Source organism: Mesoplodon bidens (assembly GCF_964165515.1).
Source record: "Mesoplodon bidens genome assembly, chromosome: 8".
Classification (NCBI taxonomy): Eukaryota; Metazoa; Chordata; class Mammalia; order Artiodactyla; family Ziphiidae; genus Mesoplodon; species Mesoplodon bidens.
Genome location: NC_138165.1, coordinates 48,294,540 through 48,307,512, shown reverse-complemented (window position 1 = coordinate 48,307,512; position 12,973 = coordinate 48,294,540). Strand labels below are relative to the sequence as shown.

At 38.6% G+C, this 12,973-nt stretch overlaps 1 protein-coding gene across 17 annotated transcripts in view; it reads left to right on the top strand.

The window, feature by feature from the left end:
• Positions 1 to 7,649, top strand: part of MBD5 (methyl-CpG binding domain protein 5) — a 417,388-nt gene extending 409,739 nt beyond the window's left edge. For all 17 annotated transcript variants that reach the window (XM_081241898.1, XM_081241891.1, XM_081241901.1 and 14 more), the window contains 2 exons: positions 3,812 to 3,887; positions 7,079 to 7,649. In XM_081241898.1, coding sequence (XP_081098024.1) covers positions 3,812 to 3,887; positions 7,079 to 7,150 — 148 coding nt within the window. In that variant the 3' untranslated portion in view covers positions 7,151 to 7,649. The remainder of the gene's footprint in view (positions 1 to 3,811; positions 3,888 to 7,078) is intronic.
• The last annotated feature ends 5,324 nt before the right edge of the window (positions 7,650 to 12,973 follow it).

Genomic DNA, 12,973 nt, shown 5'->3' with positions numbered 1-12,973 from the left:
ATTCATTGGGGCAGGGGGTGGGGTGTGCAGGTAGGTTCAGTGTCCTCGCACTCCACCATCTTGATCTCTCAAGTGTTGAATTTTCTTAAATCTGCATACTTTCCCTATGGATTAGGTTTTAGAATCCAAGTTTCTTGACATTTATATCTTATCCAAGTTTGTTCTGTTCTACATGAAGTGAGTTGCTTAAATTCTGAACTGATAGTCCAGAGCAACGTGCGCGTCTCATTTTCCTCTATTTCTCATACCATTCACAGATGTGTACCTGGCTTTTTTTTTTAACTAATGAGGATAAGGGTAATGTGTGACAATGTAGGCAGTGAAGGTAAGTGGCAATTATCTCCATTAATAACTAGAAATGTGATTATATGAACATCTATTGCTTAATCAAGTAGCTTTTAGAGTGTCCATCAGTAAAAATGTTTATTATTAAATGTCAGTGGGGAAGAGAAAATAGTAGAAGAGACTCTGTAAGGAGGCCCTCTGGACTAGAAGACTGAATTTTGACTAATTTTTCATTTCATGGACTCATGGAGCTTTCTCTTCCTCTTTTAAGCTCATTTTTTCCTGACTTGACCAGCTAGTGTAAAAATTAGTATGCAGATTTGACATCTGGGAAACTCTCTTTACCTCTTGATTCCAATGATGTATTCATGTAATTTCCTGCACCATGTCTCCATATTTATTCTCTCTTCAAAAAGTAGTCATTTCACCCTCTAATAACTACTTAAGTTTGTTAAAGGAAAAACATACTAATTACCTTAAATTGATACAAGGTGTTTATAAACATTTTAAATATCTCATTGAAGAATGAAATAACAAACTCCTAAAATTTTGTCTATTTATTCAACAAATAATGTTGAATTATTTTTATTCTTTAATGGTGATGTCACTAATTTTTCATAGTTAGAGAAAACATTTTTATGACTCTATTACTTTTGAAAACTATTTGTAGTTAAATATCCATCTTCTTCGCTATAAAACTGCAGTTGGTTTCACCAATTTTCCCTAAAAAGTCATGAAGTATTGCATACAAACAGTTGTCATAATACCTACTTCATCAGATTGTTATAAGGATTAAATGAAGTAATGTATATAAAGATTTAATACAATTCTTGGCACATATAAACTTTTCAATAAATACTAGCTGTTTTTGTTATTAAAGGTGAGAGAACCAAGATTCTCTGATTGTTTTTCACTGAAATATTTTACCTCTTTTTAGATATTTAGAACTTTTACATAGTCAATTAACCCATAAGATAGTAAATAAACCCATAAGATAGTAAATAAAAATGCATAACAAATATCTTTTAAACTTATGTTCATACTTTTATACAAAAGAAATAGTAAGGATAAAGCTATTTAACACATTACACAAGGTGTAATATTGTCAGGCAACTGGGCAGTTTGTGATACTGTCAAGACGTTTGCTAAACAGTCCACAAAAGGGGCCCCAGCCCAACCCCAGCTCAGCTTAAATTGCCCTACAGAGTCTTGGGATTGGATTCCTATCCAGTCACCCAGAATCATGCTTAGCAAACTCCTCACTGGGAAAACAACTCAGTCTGACTCCACAAGATGCCCAGGGCCCCTTAAAACTGGAAAAGGTAGGTAAATAAAAGACAGTATGTGAATAGATTATATCAACTTGGACAGTACTCAAAAATAGCAGTAAAAAGGAAAGAGAAAAGTTGCAGAATGGTAGGTATATCAGGACACCATTTGTATGATATATATATAAAAAACAAGTAAAAGACAATACTAAGTACTGTTCATATATATAAAAAACACGTAAAAGACAATACTAGGTACTGTTCATGGATATATAAAATATTAAAACACACTGTAAGAATACACAACACGGTTAGTTGCATTTGGGGAGGAGGGTGGGAGAGTATGGGACTAGGAATTGATAACAAATGGGAACTTCAGCTTAATTTTTTTATAAAAAAGAATTAAAGGAAATATGTAATTTATTAACAGTATTTTTGGAAATGGGTTTGGTAGGGATTGCTAATTTATTCTATGCACTTTTCTGCATTGTTTACATTTCTAAAAGTAAGTGGGAAGAATATAAAAGCTAGAGGCTAGCTTACAGGCCAATAAAAGGTGGGGGAAGAGGTTGGTGCTGCATTGCCCTTATAATTTAGTTACAACCACTACATTAATCTTTCCTTTCAGTTAAACTGACTTAAGTGCATATATATTTCCCAAAATATGGAGCCGTTGTTTCAGCTTTAGACAAATATTTTTATTTAGTAAATATATGGAGCATCCACAAGGTGCCTAGCAGTACACTACTCAGGATTATATACAGAAACTAAATGTATGAATTTTTCAGTCCTGGTGTATGAGGGTAAAACTTGGTGAGGGCTGTGGTAAACCAAAAGGCCTCATCTAAAAGCATTCCACAAGGGCTTCTCTGGTGGCGCAGTGGTCGAGAATCCACCTGCCAATGCAGGGGACACGGTTTCAAGCCCTGGTCTGGGAAGATCCCACATGCCGCGGAGCAACTAAGCCCGTGCACCACAACTACTGAAGCCCGCACGCCTAGAGCCTGTGCTCCACAGCAAGAGAAGCCACCACAATGAGAAGCCTGCGCACTGCAACCAAGGGCTAACCGCAGCTAGAGAAATCCTGCGTGCAGCAATGAAGACCCAACGCAGCCAAAAATAAATAAGTAAAATAAATAAATTTATAAAAACAAAATAAATAAATAAATATTTTAAATAAATAAATAATAAAAGCATTCCACTAAAGCTCAAATATGTTTCTAAACATGATGTGAGCCAAACCAAATGGGTCTGTGAGCCAAAGTCTTCTACAACTGCAAATTTCCAGTCTCCATGTAGATGCTGGGATAGGACTTAATTCTTTGGAAAGCCATGCTAACAGCCTATTTTGAAAAGGTTTACCTCTGCAGCTTTTCTGGTAATTGTTGTGACAAGATAAATGAAATGAATCAACTTAGTACTCAGAATAATTGGGTAATTATTTATATGCATCAAGAAGGAAAAATTAGAGTGGACATAACTATAGACATGGATAGTGTAGATTTGCCTGATTTTAGTAATTAGTTCAACAGCTTCCTAGATAAAACTTTCAATCATGGCAGATGTTCCATGTGTTATAGTACATGTGATGGTATGCTGAGTGGAGAGAAAAGGTCAGACGAGTGATAGACACTCTGAGTCCATCATTCTTTATTTGCTCAAATAGTTATGTCATTTTGGTTTGTGCGGGTGGGGGAAATGTGTCAGAGCCTCAGGTGTAGCGAGTTGAATTGTTTCCCACCTGGAACAAATGTGTACCAGGATTTCAGCCTTCACTTGCTCAACTCCTGAAGCCAGGACGCTCCAGAGAGGGTAGAGGGAGCCCCCTAGTGGCCAGAGCCTGAAGTTCAGAGCCCTTCCTCTGGCCACACAGCCGGACCGCCTGCAAAAGAGACAAGCCAGAACAAAAGGCAATGCAAAGCAGGCTGGACTCTAAGAGGACAAGCTACATCTGTGGGAAAAGAGACCTGTGGCCCAGCTTTCTTGCAAAATCATCAGACTACGGAAGAAACATGTGGAAGGGGAAAGAATCCTTTTTCTCCAATCATGTGTTCAATTTTTTTTCTGTAGTTACGTGACTCTATCATTAGTATTCAGTCGTGAGAATCCCAGAGTGTTTTGTCATCTGAATTGTCAGATGTGAATATAAATTGACTTTCTCTTGTGGAATGAGTACTTCTGTTCTCTGATTAGGGAATTACACTGAGATTTTGTTTCTTTAATTTATTAATCTGGTGTGTTGTTTTCATTAATTCCAGAAGTGGAAAGCTAAATAACCATTTAGAAGCTGCTATTCATGAGGCCATGAGTGAACTGGACAAAATGTCTGGGACTGTAAGTTAATTTATTTTTCCATTATATTATGTTTCTTTGGAAATAAATTGTATTATACTTTTTGGTAAAGTCTCTTAAGTACTGTCAAGCAACTCACATAGCAATACTAAATTACTAGGCTCAGAAAAAGACTGATATCAGAAAAGATTAAAAATAACTTAAGAAAAAATAAGCTAGTGGTATTAACTATGTTTTTTTCCTGAGATAAGTACCTTTTTTTCCCCACATAACATTCTTTTAAAATGAGAGCAGCAAAATATTGAAGTTCAAATCACGGCTTTTACATTTGACTCTCAGAATAGCAGTGATCATTAGTGTGGCCTAAGTATTCAGTAATATAAATTTCACTCTGCCCATAAAACAAAAAGGGAAATTGAACATAGGGTCAAGATCAAGAGTATATAGACCTCTCATTTCCTTTCTACTATTACGTAAAAAAATAGGGCTTCCCTGGTGGTGCAGTGGTTGAGAGTCCGCCTGCCGATGCAGGGGACACGGGTTCGTGCCCCAATCCAGGAAGATCCCACATGCCATGGAGTGGCTGGGCCCATGAGCCATGGCCACTGAGCCTGTGCGTCTGGAGCCTGTGCTCCCCAACTGGAGAGGCCACAACAGCGAGAGGCCCGCGTACCACAAAAAAAAAAAAAAAAAAAAATTTGGCCCCAAATTCTGTTGTTAAATTATTTAACACTATAACCACTGGTTTTAAAGAAGTAGAGTCTACTTTTTCTTTACATTTTTTTGGGATGGTGCATATAATAGTGTTGAATGTGAGAAGTTTACTCATCATTCTCTAATTTATATATTGGATAATGTAAATGCTCAAAATATAATTTTGATAATCTCTAATAAATGTGAATTATCGAAAGCTACTCAGCAATGAAAGGTAATTTACTTTTACTTGACACTGTGTTAAGAAGGTTATCTGAATCCTAACAAGTCGTCTAGTGGCTATTGAATGACAGATGAGTTATACGTTCATAGAGTGTTGGGATTGGTATGGACTTTAGAGATTTTGTGATCCGACACATCATTTCAAAAGTGGGTAAACTGAGGCCCTGAGATGTTAACTTTCCTGGTAGAATTATAGGAAAATTCTGGAGCAGAGATTATAAACTCAGACGCCTTCTAGGGCCAGGCAAATCATATCATTAAGTAAAAGGGGTCAGGTATGAGTAAAAGAGCAATTTCAGTGGATTAAGGAATGCCAACCAAGATGCACTGGTCAAGGTAGGCTGTGTACCAACTCTCAGTCTTAGAGGCTCAACACCATAAAGATGGTTCCTCACTTGGGTCTCCTTCTGGTTGAGGAAGGGCTTGCTCCACACCATCATTCAGGGGCTCAGATTCTTTCTATTTCTAGTGTCCACCCTTCCCTAGGCCCTTAGAGTGCTCCATTACATCCTTTGCATCCAGCCCAGCAGGGGAGAGAAGACTGTGTACACAGAGGACACCAGGATAGGTTTTATGGGCCAGACCTGAGAGCTCATCACTTCTGCTAACTTTCCACTGGCCTGACCCAAAGACCATCATGTGGCCTTCTTAATTCAAGGGGACTAGTAAATGTGCTGTACACCGTTCCTGCTCAAGAAGAAGAGAAGTGGGTTTGGCAATATCTCGCTAGCCTGTGTCTCAGGACATTTGGCCTTTGTGGCCAGCAGGCAGTCAGCAGTGCTGGGGACCCTGGCGACTTGGGGGCTGTGCTCTGTCCAGAAGGAGCTCCTGCTTCCATGCTGCAGCACATCTGAGCCATGTGAGGAATTGTGTCAGTGTTGCAAGATCTTCCCATTTTTCATGAGACGCTACAAGTCTAGAAGTAAAATTTCTCATTTTTTAGTGTTGCCAACTATTTTTGAAATATTAAAACACCATATAGCTAAATAAAATCCCTTTCCAGGCCACATTTGATCCACAGGTTACTAGTTTGCAGTCTTGAATAAAGGCTTCTTTCCTTAATTTTAAAAAGGTTTCAGTTGGCTCTTTATCAGAGACTAGTGGTTTTAAAGAATGTATACGGAAGGGTTAGGAGGATGAAGCAGTGTGAGAAACTCATAGGTGTTATTTTTGAAATATAATATTTTTTAAAGTTTTCTGTATTTGACTCTGAATAGCATTGGCCTTTGCTTTTATCTAAACATTACCTTTAAAACATGCATTTGAGCCAACTTGTAGTGGATCTTGAGAGCTGATTCTGCACATCTCTTCCTAAGTCTGAGTTCTGTGACATCCCATTGGTAGCCTGACATTGACCGCGGTGAAAACATGGATTATACCACAGAGATTGCCATATGCTACAGTGGGCTTGTGTCCCTCCACAGGGAGCTGGTTATTAAGCATTTACTACACCATTGCCTTGGACGCATCCTGCCTTTCCTGGGTCCTGACCTTGCCTCCTCCTATCTGTATCACAACAGCCACAATACAACGTGGGGCACCTGATCACCTCCCTTGCACTTGTCCTCTGCCCCTCAAAACCATACATGCTGTCTGATACCTGGGAACCAAGTGCTGCTGCTGCTCTACCCCATTCGATCTGATACACAGCCCTAAATGCGGCTAGTTTCTGCATTTGTATATAAAGATGAGTTGTATGAATTGCTCTTCCCAGACTACACAAGGTTAGATTAGCCAACAGATGGTAGTGGTATTCTGTTTTCCATCCGATTCTTCTCCTAAGTAAACCTCCTTGGGCTGACTGAGTTGTGAGCATGTTTGTATTATCTTTGACCCTTCTTAGCAGTTACAAAATAAGTACAGTGATGAAATAAAGAAGAAAATATGTTTAGTATATATTTATCCACTTTTCCAGACTTCAGTGAAATCAGTGATCCAGGGAATCTCTGATGGGAAACGTCTTATTTTTGTCTTAAATGGACAGCGGGGGTAGCAACTGCAAGTCCCATTTCCCACATTGATTTTTTTTTCCAGTTCGTCCTCTGTATTCCACTAGTTGTGGGGGTCCACAGAGTGTTGCTCTGCTTGTTAGCTTCCAAGATTCCTCATCCTCTGTAGTGACTGTGGGCACGCTGTGATCTGGGCCTTGGTAAAAATTTTAAATGCCTCAGGATAGCAGTGATAGAAAATGAGGGCCAGAGTCTGTTCCCTACCCTGTTTCTTTGTCAGAAATCGTATGGTGTTTGTGATTTCAATCTCTGTTGTTGTTGTTTTTTTCCCATCTCTTTTATTTCCAGGTTCACCAAATCCCACAGGGAGACAGACAAATGAGACCCCCCAAACCCAAGAGGAGGAAGATCTCCAGATAACAGGGACTACTCCACCAATGCGCAGTGTTTATTAAAGGAATGTGCACAGATATAGCTGTATATAAGTATTGATATAGCCACTGTTATATCAATATTTATACTATGGCAGATGGTTAACACCGCCACAGGGTGCTAAAAGAAACAGTGATACAATATTTTTTTTTTTTTGATCAGGAAGGATAATGAATGCTGGAAAACCAATCAGAATCCCTGAATGATGAGAGTGATAGTCAAGAGATTACTGAGAAACTCTTTTTCTATAATACTAAAATTGTGATTATAAGAAATAGTCCAAATGTTTCTGAAGAATTTTCCATGTTGTATATAGAAAATGCAGAATTTCATGGTGATATCAAAAATGTAAATATTGTACAATATTGTCATGTACAAGCATACCTAATGCACACTTTATCTTTTATTGTACAAACAAATAGTGTACAAAATTCTTTGGTTTCTATGGAGTACACCTACCAGAGACTACAAGTGTAAAGTGATAAATAAAAATACAACCTAAATGCTTTTCTATGATAATGTAAAAGATGCTGTTTTTGTATTTAACAGCAGAGAAAAGGCATGATAATGTATTAACTGAATTATGACATACACTGCACACCACTGAGTGTCCATTTATATTGTCTGTTTGGAATGAACCTTGCCTGGAAGCATTGGACTTGATTTCGGGTGTCTAGGAAATCGAAACCTTGCAGATTTCTAAAGGGACAAGGGCTCACAGGTCTAAATTAAGAATTCAGAAACTGCAACCATTTGTTGCATATTTTTTTTACCTAAGTTTTAAAGTAGAATAGGTTTTATAAAAAAAAAATCTTAGATGGGATATTTTACTGAATCATTTCTGTAGTTAACATTTGATAGCCACCTCTTGAACTTGAAAGCTTATGCTGCACCACCACTAACGCTCAGAGTTGAGGTTTTTTTGCAGACAATACCTGACAAGATAAAACTTTCTGTTTCCATACATGGAGGCAAAGCCCCACTTTGAAACCATTATCAGAGGTAAGGTTGATTATAATTCAGTTTTTCTATAGCAGCAAAAATAAGTACAAATCATCAAAACAAGTTTCACATCCATTCATCAGTATTACTTACACCAGAAGTTAAGGTGGCTTACGAAATTATTATCAATGGTAATTTTTTATCAGTATTATGTAAGATATCAGATTTATTTTATTTAAAGAATTATTTATACCATTAACAGATTCTTATATATATTAATGTGGCTGAAATGTGCAGGTTGAATCTATTAACCAAATTATTTATATTATATTAAGTAAAACAATGTGAAACAAATGTAGAGAGAAAATACTACATTGCAAGTATACAAACCTAAAACTGTGAGCCATTGTAAAGTACAAGGTTATTAATAAGAAATGTAGCACAACATAAATGTCTTCTTTTCACAGTTTTTGTGGTGGTGGTATAACCCTATCTCCCAGGCAATTGAGCCAAGTTTCAGGCCTTCAGCCTGAAATTGATTGGATTGGATTCAATTGATGGATTGTCAAAAGAAGGGATCCCTTATCCCTTTATTCTTAGAGCCACCAACCCCACCTCCAAACCCTTAACCCTCTGGAGAGCACTGCCTCTTCCCCTCACCTGGGATTCCTTCAACAGCCTACTGCTTCGGCTTCTGGGAGGCCCTCCAATGGCAGACTCTGAACCCGTTAAATGCCCACCACCTCGTTTCTCTTCTCTCATCCACCCCTCCAGCTCCTCTGTCCCATGATGTAGCAGAGTTCCAGTCACTCAGGAAAAAGGAGACCAAGGTCATTTCTCTGTTTGGTTTCTCGGGGCCACAGCACAGAGCACTGCACCTGGGCTCACTTTTGATATCAACAGCTCTTAGTTCTTCTCCCAGGTCTCCTGTGTCTCTCTGTCCTTTCCATTCCCACTCTCACGCCTACCCCCAAGCCTGATGGAATGCAACTGGCTACACTGGGCTTCATGGCCTGGAGGCAGGAACCCTTCCTTCTGGGGGTAGGTTGAGTTTGTCTTTCCTGTCATGGCCGGATTGCCTGCCTGGTCCTTCCTGCAGTCACCTGAAGTAACCTTGTGTACTTTAGTTGACTATTTTTGTTATAAGTTGATGTATTTGGTATGTTTAAACCATTAATGTTGTCCTTTTTTTTGGTACCAGTCTGCTTTTCTACTGTTTTGTCTACACGGTTATTTTTATTTACAGATTCACAGCATATGTGTGTTTGCGTGTTGGGTGTGTCTGCGTGTATGTGGGTTTTTGTGTGTGTTGATATGTAGTTTTTTTAGCCTTTGCTTTTTTGTCTTCAGACTGAGTTTATGTCTGCCAAGCCTTCTTTTTGATATTTTAAACTAATTAGGTTTCTGCATCCCTGACCCGTGTATACTTTACATCAGTAGACCATGTAAAGTATGTTTGTGCCCGTGATTTCACTGGTTGCTTATGGCTTGATGTGGGTGCTAGGTATTGTTTCAGTCCACACAGGTTTGGGTTTTTTTCTTTTTTTTTCTTTTTTTTTTTTGCGGTACGCGGGCCTCTCACTGTTGTGGCCTCTCCCTTTGTGGAGCACAGGCTCCGGACGCGCAGGCTCCGCGGCCATGGCTCACGGGCCCAGCCGCTCTGCGGCATGTGGGATCTTCCTGGACCGGGTCACGAACCCGTGTCCCCTGCATCGGCAGGCAGACTCTCAACCACTGCGCCACCAGGGAAGCCCGGTTTTTTTTCTTTTTTTCTCTCTTCTACAGTTCTATGGTTTCATGTAAGCAGTTAATGTAAATATTGTTAGCATTACAGGTCATGCAGTGCTGTAACATTTTTTAAAATGTTGCACCTACTTTACAATTAAAAAAATTGGTCACTCGTACTTGAATTTTGCCCATAGAGCCATTTCTTTCTCTTTGTATTAAAGCCAATTCATTTTTTTAAAATGAAGCCTAGCCCTTCTACATTAGTACATTTTTTTATTCCCTAAAATAAACTTTTTTTTCAACAAATCTGAGAATGGAAACAGAATGAAAAAATTTTGCTCTTTTAAAGAACTTAATAGTCCCTAATTTTATTTTGTGCCCTTTAACAATCTTAGGAAGCACAAGGAGAATAATTTATATATACCTTTAGGTGTTTTTTTAAGATTATTTCAAATGAGTGAAATCTAACTGAGCAGCACTTATTTAATCTGTCTTGTTTGTAGCATTAAAAGCAATCATGGTTTTTATTTATTTAAGGAACATTTTTGGTTTGTACTTTTTAGTCCTATTGTGCATGAAAATTCTTTGAGAAGAATATTCATCCCCTGTGATATCGTGGGCCACTTTTAGTCTTTTATTTGAACCCTGACTTTGAGTTATTTGCTACGTCTGTTTTTTAAGTAAACACAAGCTTCTTTTTTGAACGTAACACTGCAGAATTTTGGGAGGAGTGGAGGGTGGTTGTTCTACTTTCCATAAGTTTTATGAAGATTTTCAGCTGACTTATCCCATGAGGTGATTCTTTTTTTCATTTCAGACCATGATAACATATTGTAGTTAACTTTGGTCATCTTCCATGCAGTTTGCAAAGTTCCCTTGTAAGTCACAAGTGGTTTCGCATTGAGATTTTAAAATCTAAGATGCTTAAGATGCTGGTGACATTGCTCTTTCTGAAAAGAAAGACAAGATTCTAGACCTTACTGAAAATCTGATATCTTGTTTACTTTGCCCATTTATGCCCAAGTGATGTAATGCAAGACTCAAGGCTTTTCAATGTAGTGTATAAAATGAGTTATGCATTACTTGACTCATTTGGGGACTATGAACAAATACTATCAACCAACCAGAGCTGTAATACTGAATTATTGTTTATCTTTTTCTTTCATTCACTCTATCACATTTGCATTAGCCAAAGAGATAAGAAAATTAGTAATTCATATGTGTAAACAACCCAGAAGTGAATATTAAATCAGTGAGCCAAAAAGCAATAAACAACTCAAGCATGGGAAATCCTGCCAACAGTGGGCAGTCTGATATAGAAAAATATATAAAAAACATTATCTTCAAATATGAAAGATTAATTTGTATCTACTGTAAATATGTATTATCAGCCTTATCTGCCTTTATACACACTGTGTGTGTACCTCAGTGACCTTTTATAAACCGGAAAAATGGTTGATTTAATAATTTGTTATGTAAATACAAAGTTGTCTATAAATTGGAAAATTTGATGCCAGATGGCTTCACAATATACAAATGTGTTTTGTAACATCATGCCTTTATGGATTAAGTATAAATACACTGGATTGTCTGTGTAGCAGAGTAGCAATTTACATTTCACCTGCATATCAAATGGATATTTTTGTCCAAATGGTTATACTCTTAGAAAAAGAAAATGACCTGAACGGTTTCAATGTGAAAAACAAATACGGTTTTGAATTCACCAAAACTCCTTTTCACACTCAAGAGTCTATTCAATTCCACACTAAATGCCTTGTATTATGATATTTCCATAGGAGATTCATTGATTCAAGACTGGGATCTACCTAGAAAACCTCCCCAAACTGAATAATTCTACTTTAGAGACAGGCTGTGCATCTTAATTTCTAAATCACAGGCAGGGGAGAACCACAGCCTTCTTACTGCTTTTTAATGTATTCTTTTCTGCTTTGTTTCCATACATCATGGAGAGCACCACACAGACAAGGAGGGCCTAGTTCTGTGCACCAAGGTATCTACAGAGTGTCATCTCCACTCAGAGCTCCTCGGCCTCAGCACTGTTGACATTTTGGGTGAGCTCATTCTTTGCTGTGGGGCCTGTCCTGTGTATTCTAGGATGTTTGGCAGCCTCCCTGGCCTCTACCCACCAGATGCTAGTAGCATCCCTTCCAAATTGTGACAATCAAAGGTGACTCCAGACATTTCCAGATATCTCCGGGCGTGGGAGTGGGGGGCGCAGGTGGGAGACAAAATGAGATTCAAAAACCACTGCGTTAACGGAATCAGTTCTGGAACATATGTCTGTGTAAAATATGGGCATGTTTTTCATGCTGTAATCAACAGGAAACTGATTCCTAGATCAAAATCCAAAACAAAATCCATGCCAAAGGAATGCTTCTCAGTCCATGTTTAAGAAAGTGCATATACTAGCTTCAGTTTCATCTTGAATACACTTGACACGTTTGATTGTAAGATTGACCCAGGACAATCCTGTTTTTTTTTTTTTTAATTTATTTATTTACTTTTGGCTGCATTGGGTCTTCGTTGCTGTGCGCGGGCTTTCTCTAGTTGCGGTGAGTGGGAGCTAATCTTTGTTGAGGTGCATAGGCTTCTCACTGCGGTGGCTTCTCTTGTTGCGGAGCACAGGCTCTAGGCACACGGGCTTCAGTAGTTGTGGCACGTGAGCTCAGTAGTTGTGACTCGCGGGCTCTAGAGTGCAGCCTCAGTTGTTGTGGCACGCGGGCTTAGTTGCTCTGCTGCATGTGGGATCTTCCCGGACCAGGGCTTGAACCTGTGTCCCCTGAATTGGCAGGCAGATTCTTAACCACTGCGCCACTAGGGAAGCCTGACAATACTGTTTTGAGAACTTCCAGGTAGGGCTTAGAATTACCTAGTGTGGTTCAGAGTTTGCTAGAAGACTGATGGGCCACTTTGGTGGAAGGCTTCCCGGTGATAGTGCAGCTGTCTCCCTTGAGTCAAGATGAGGAATGTGGCTAAGTGTATGTATGTATGTATATATCGATGTACTTTAATAGCTCTCTACATCAGCCTGGTACAGGTATCTGTGGTTTTTGTGTGATCCTCTTTGAAGTTCTGACAGAAAAGTTCAATAGATCTTGGAGATGTCATTGATACATTTAT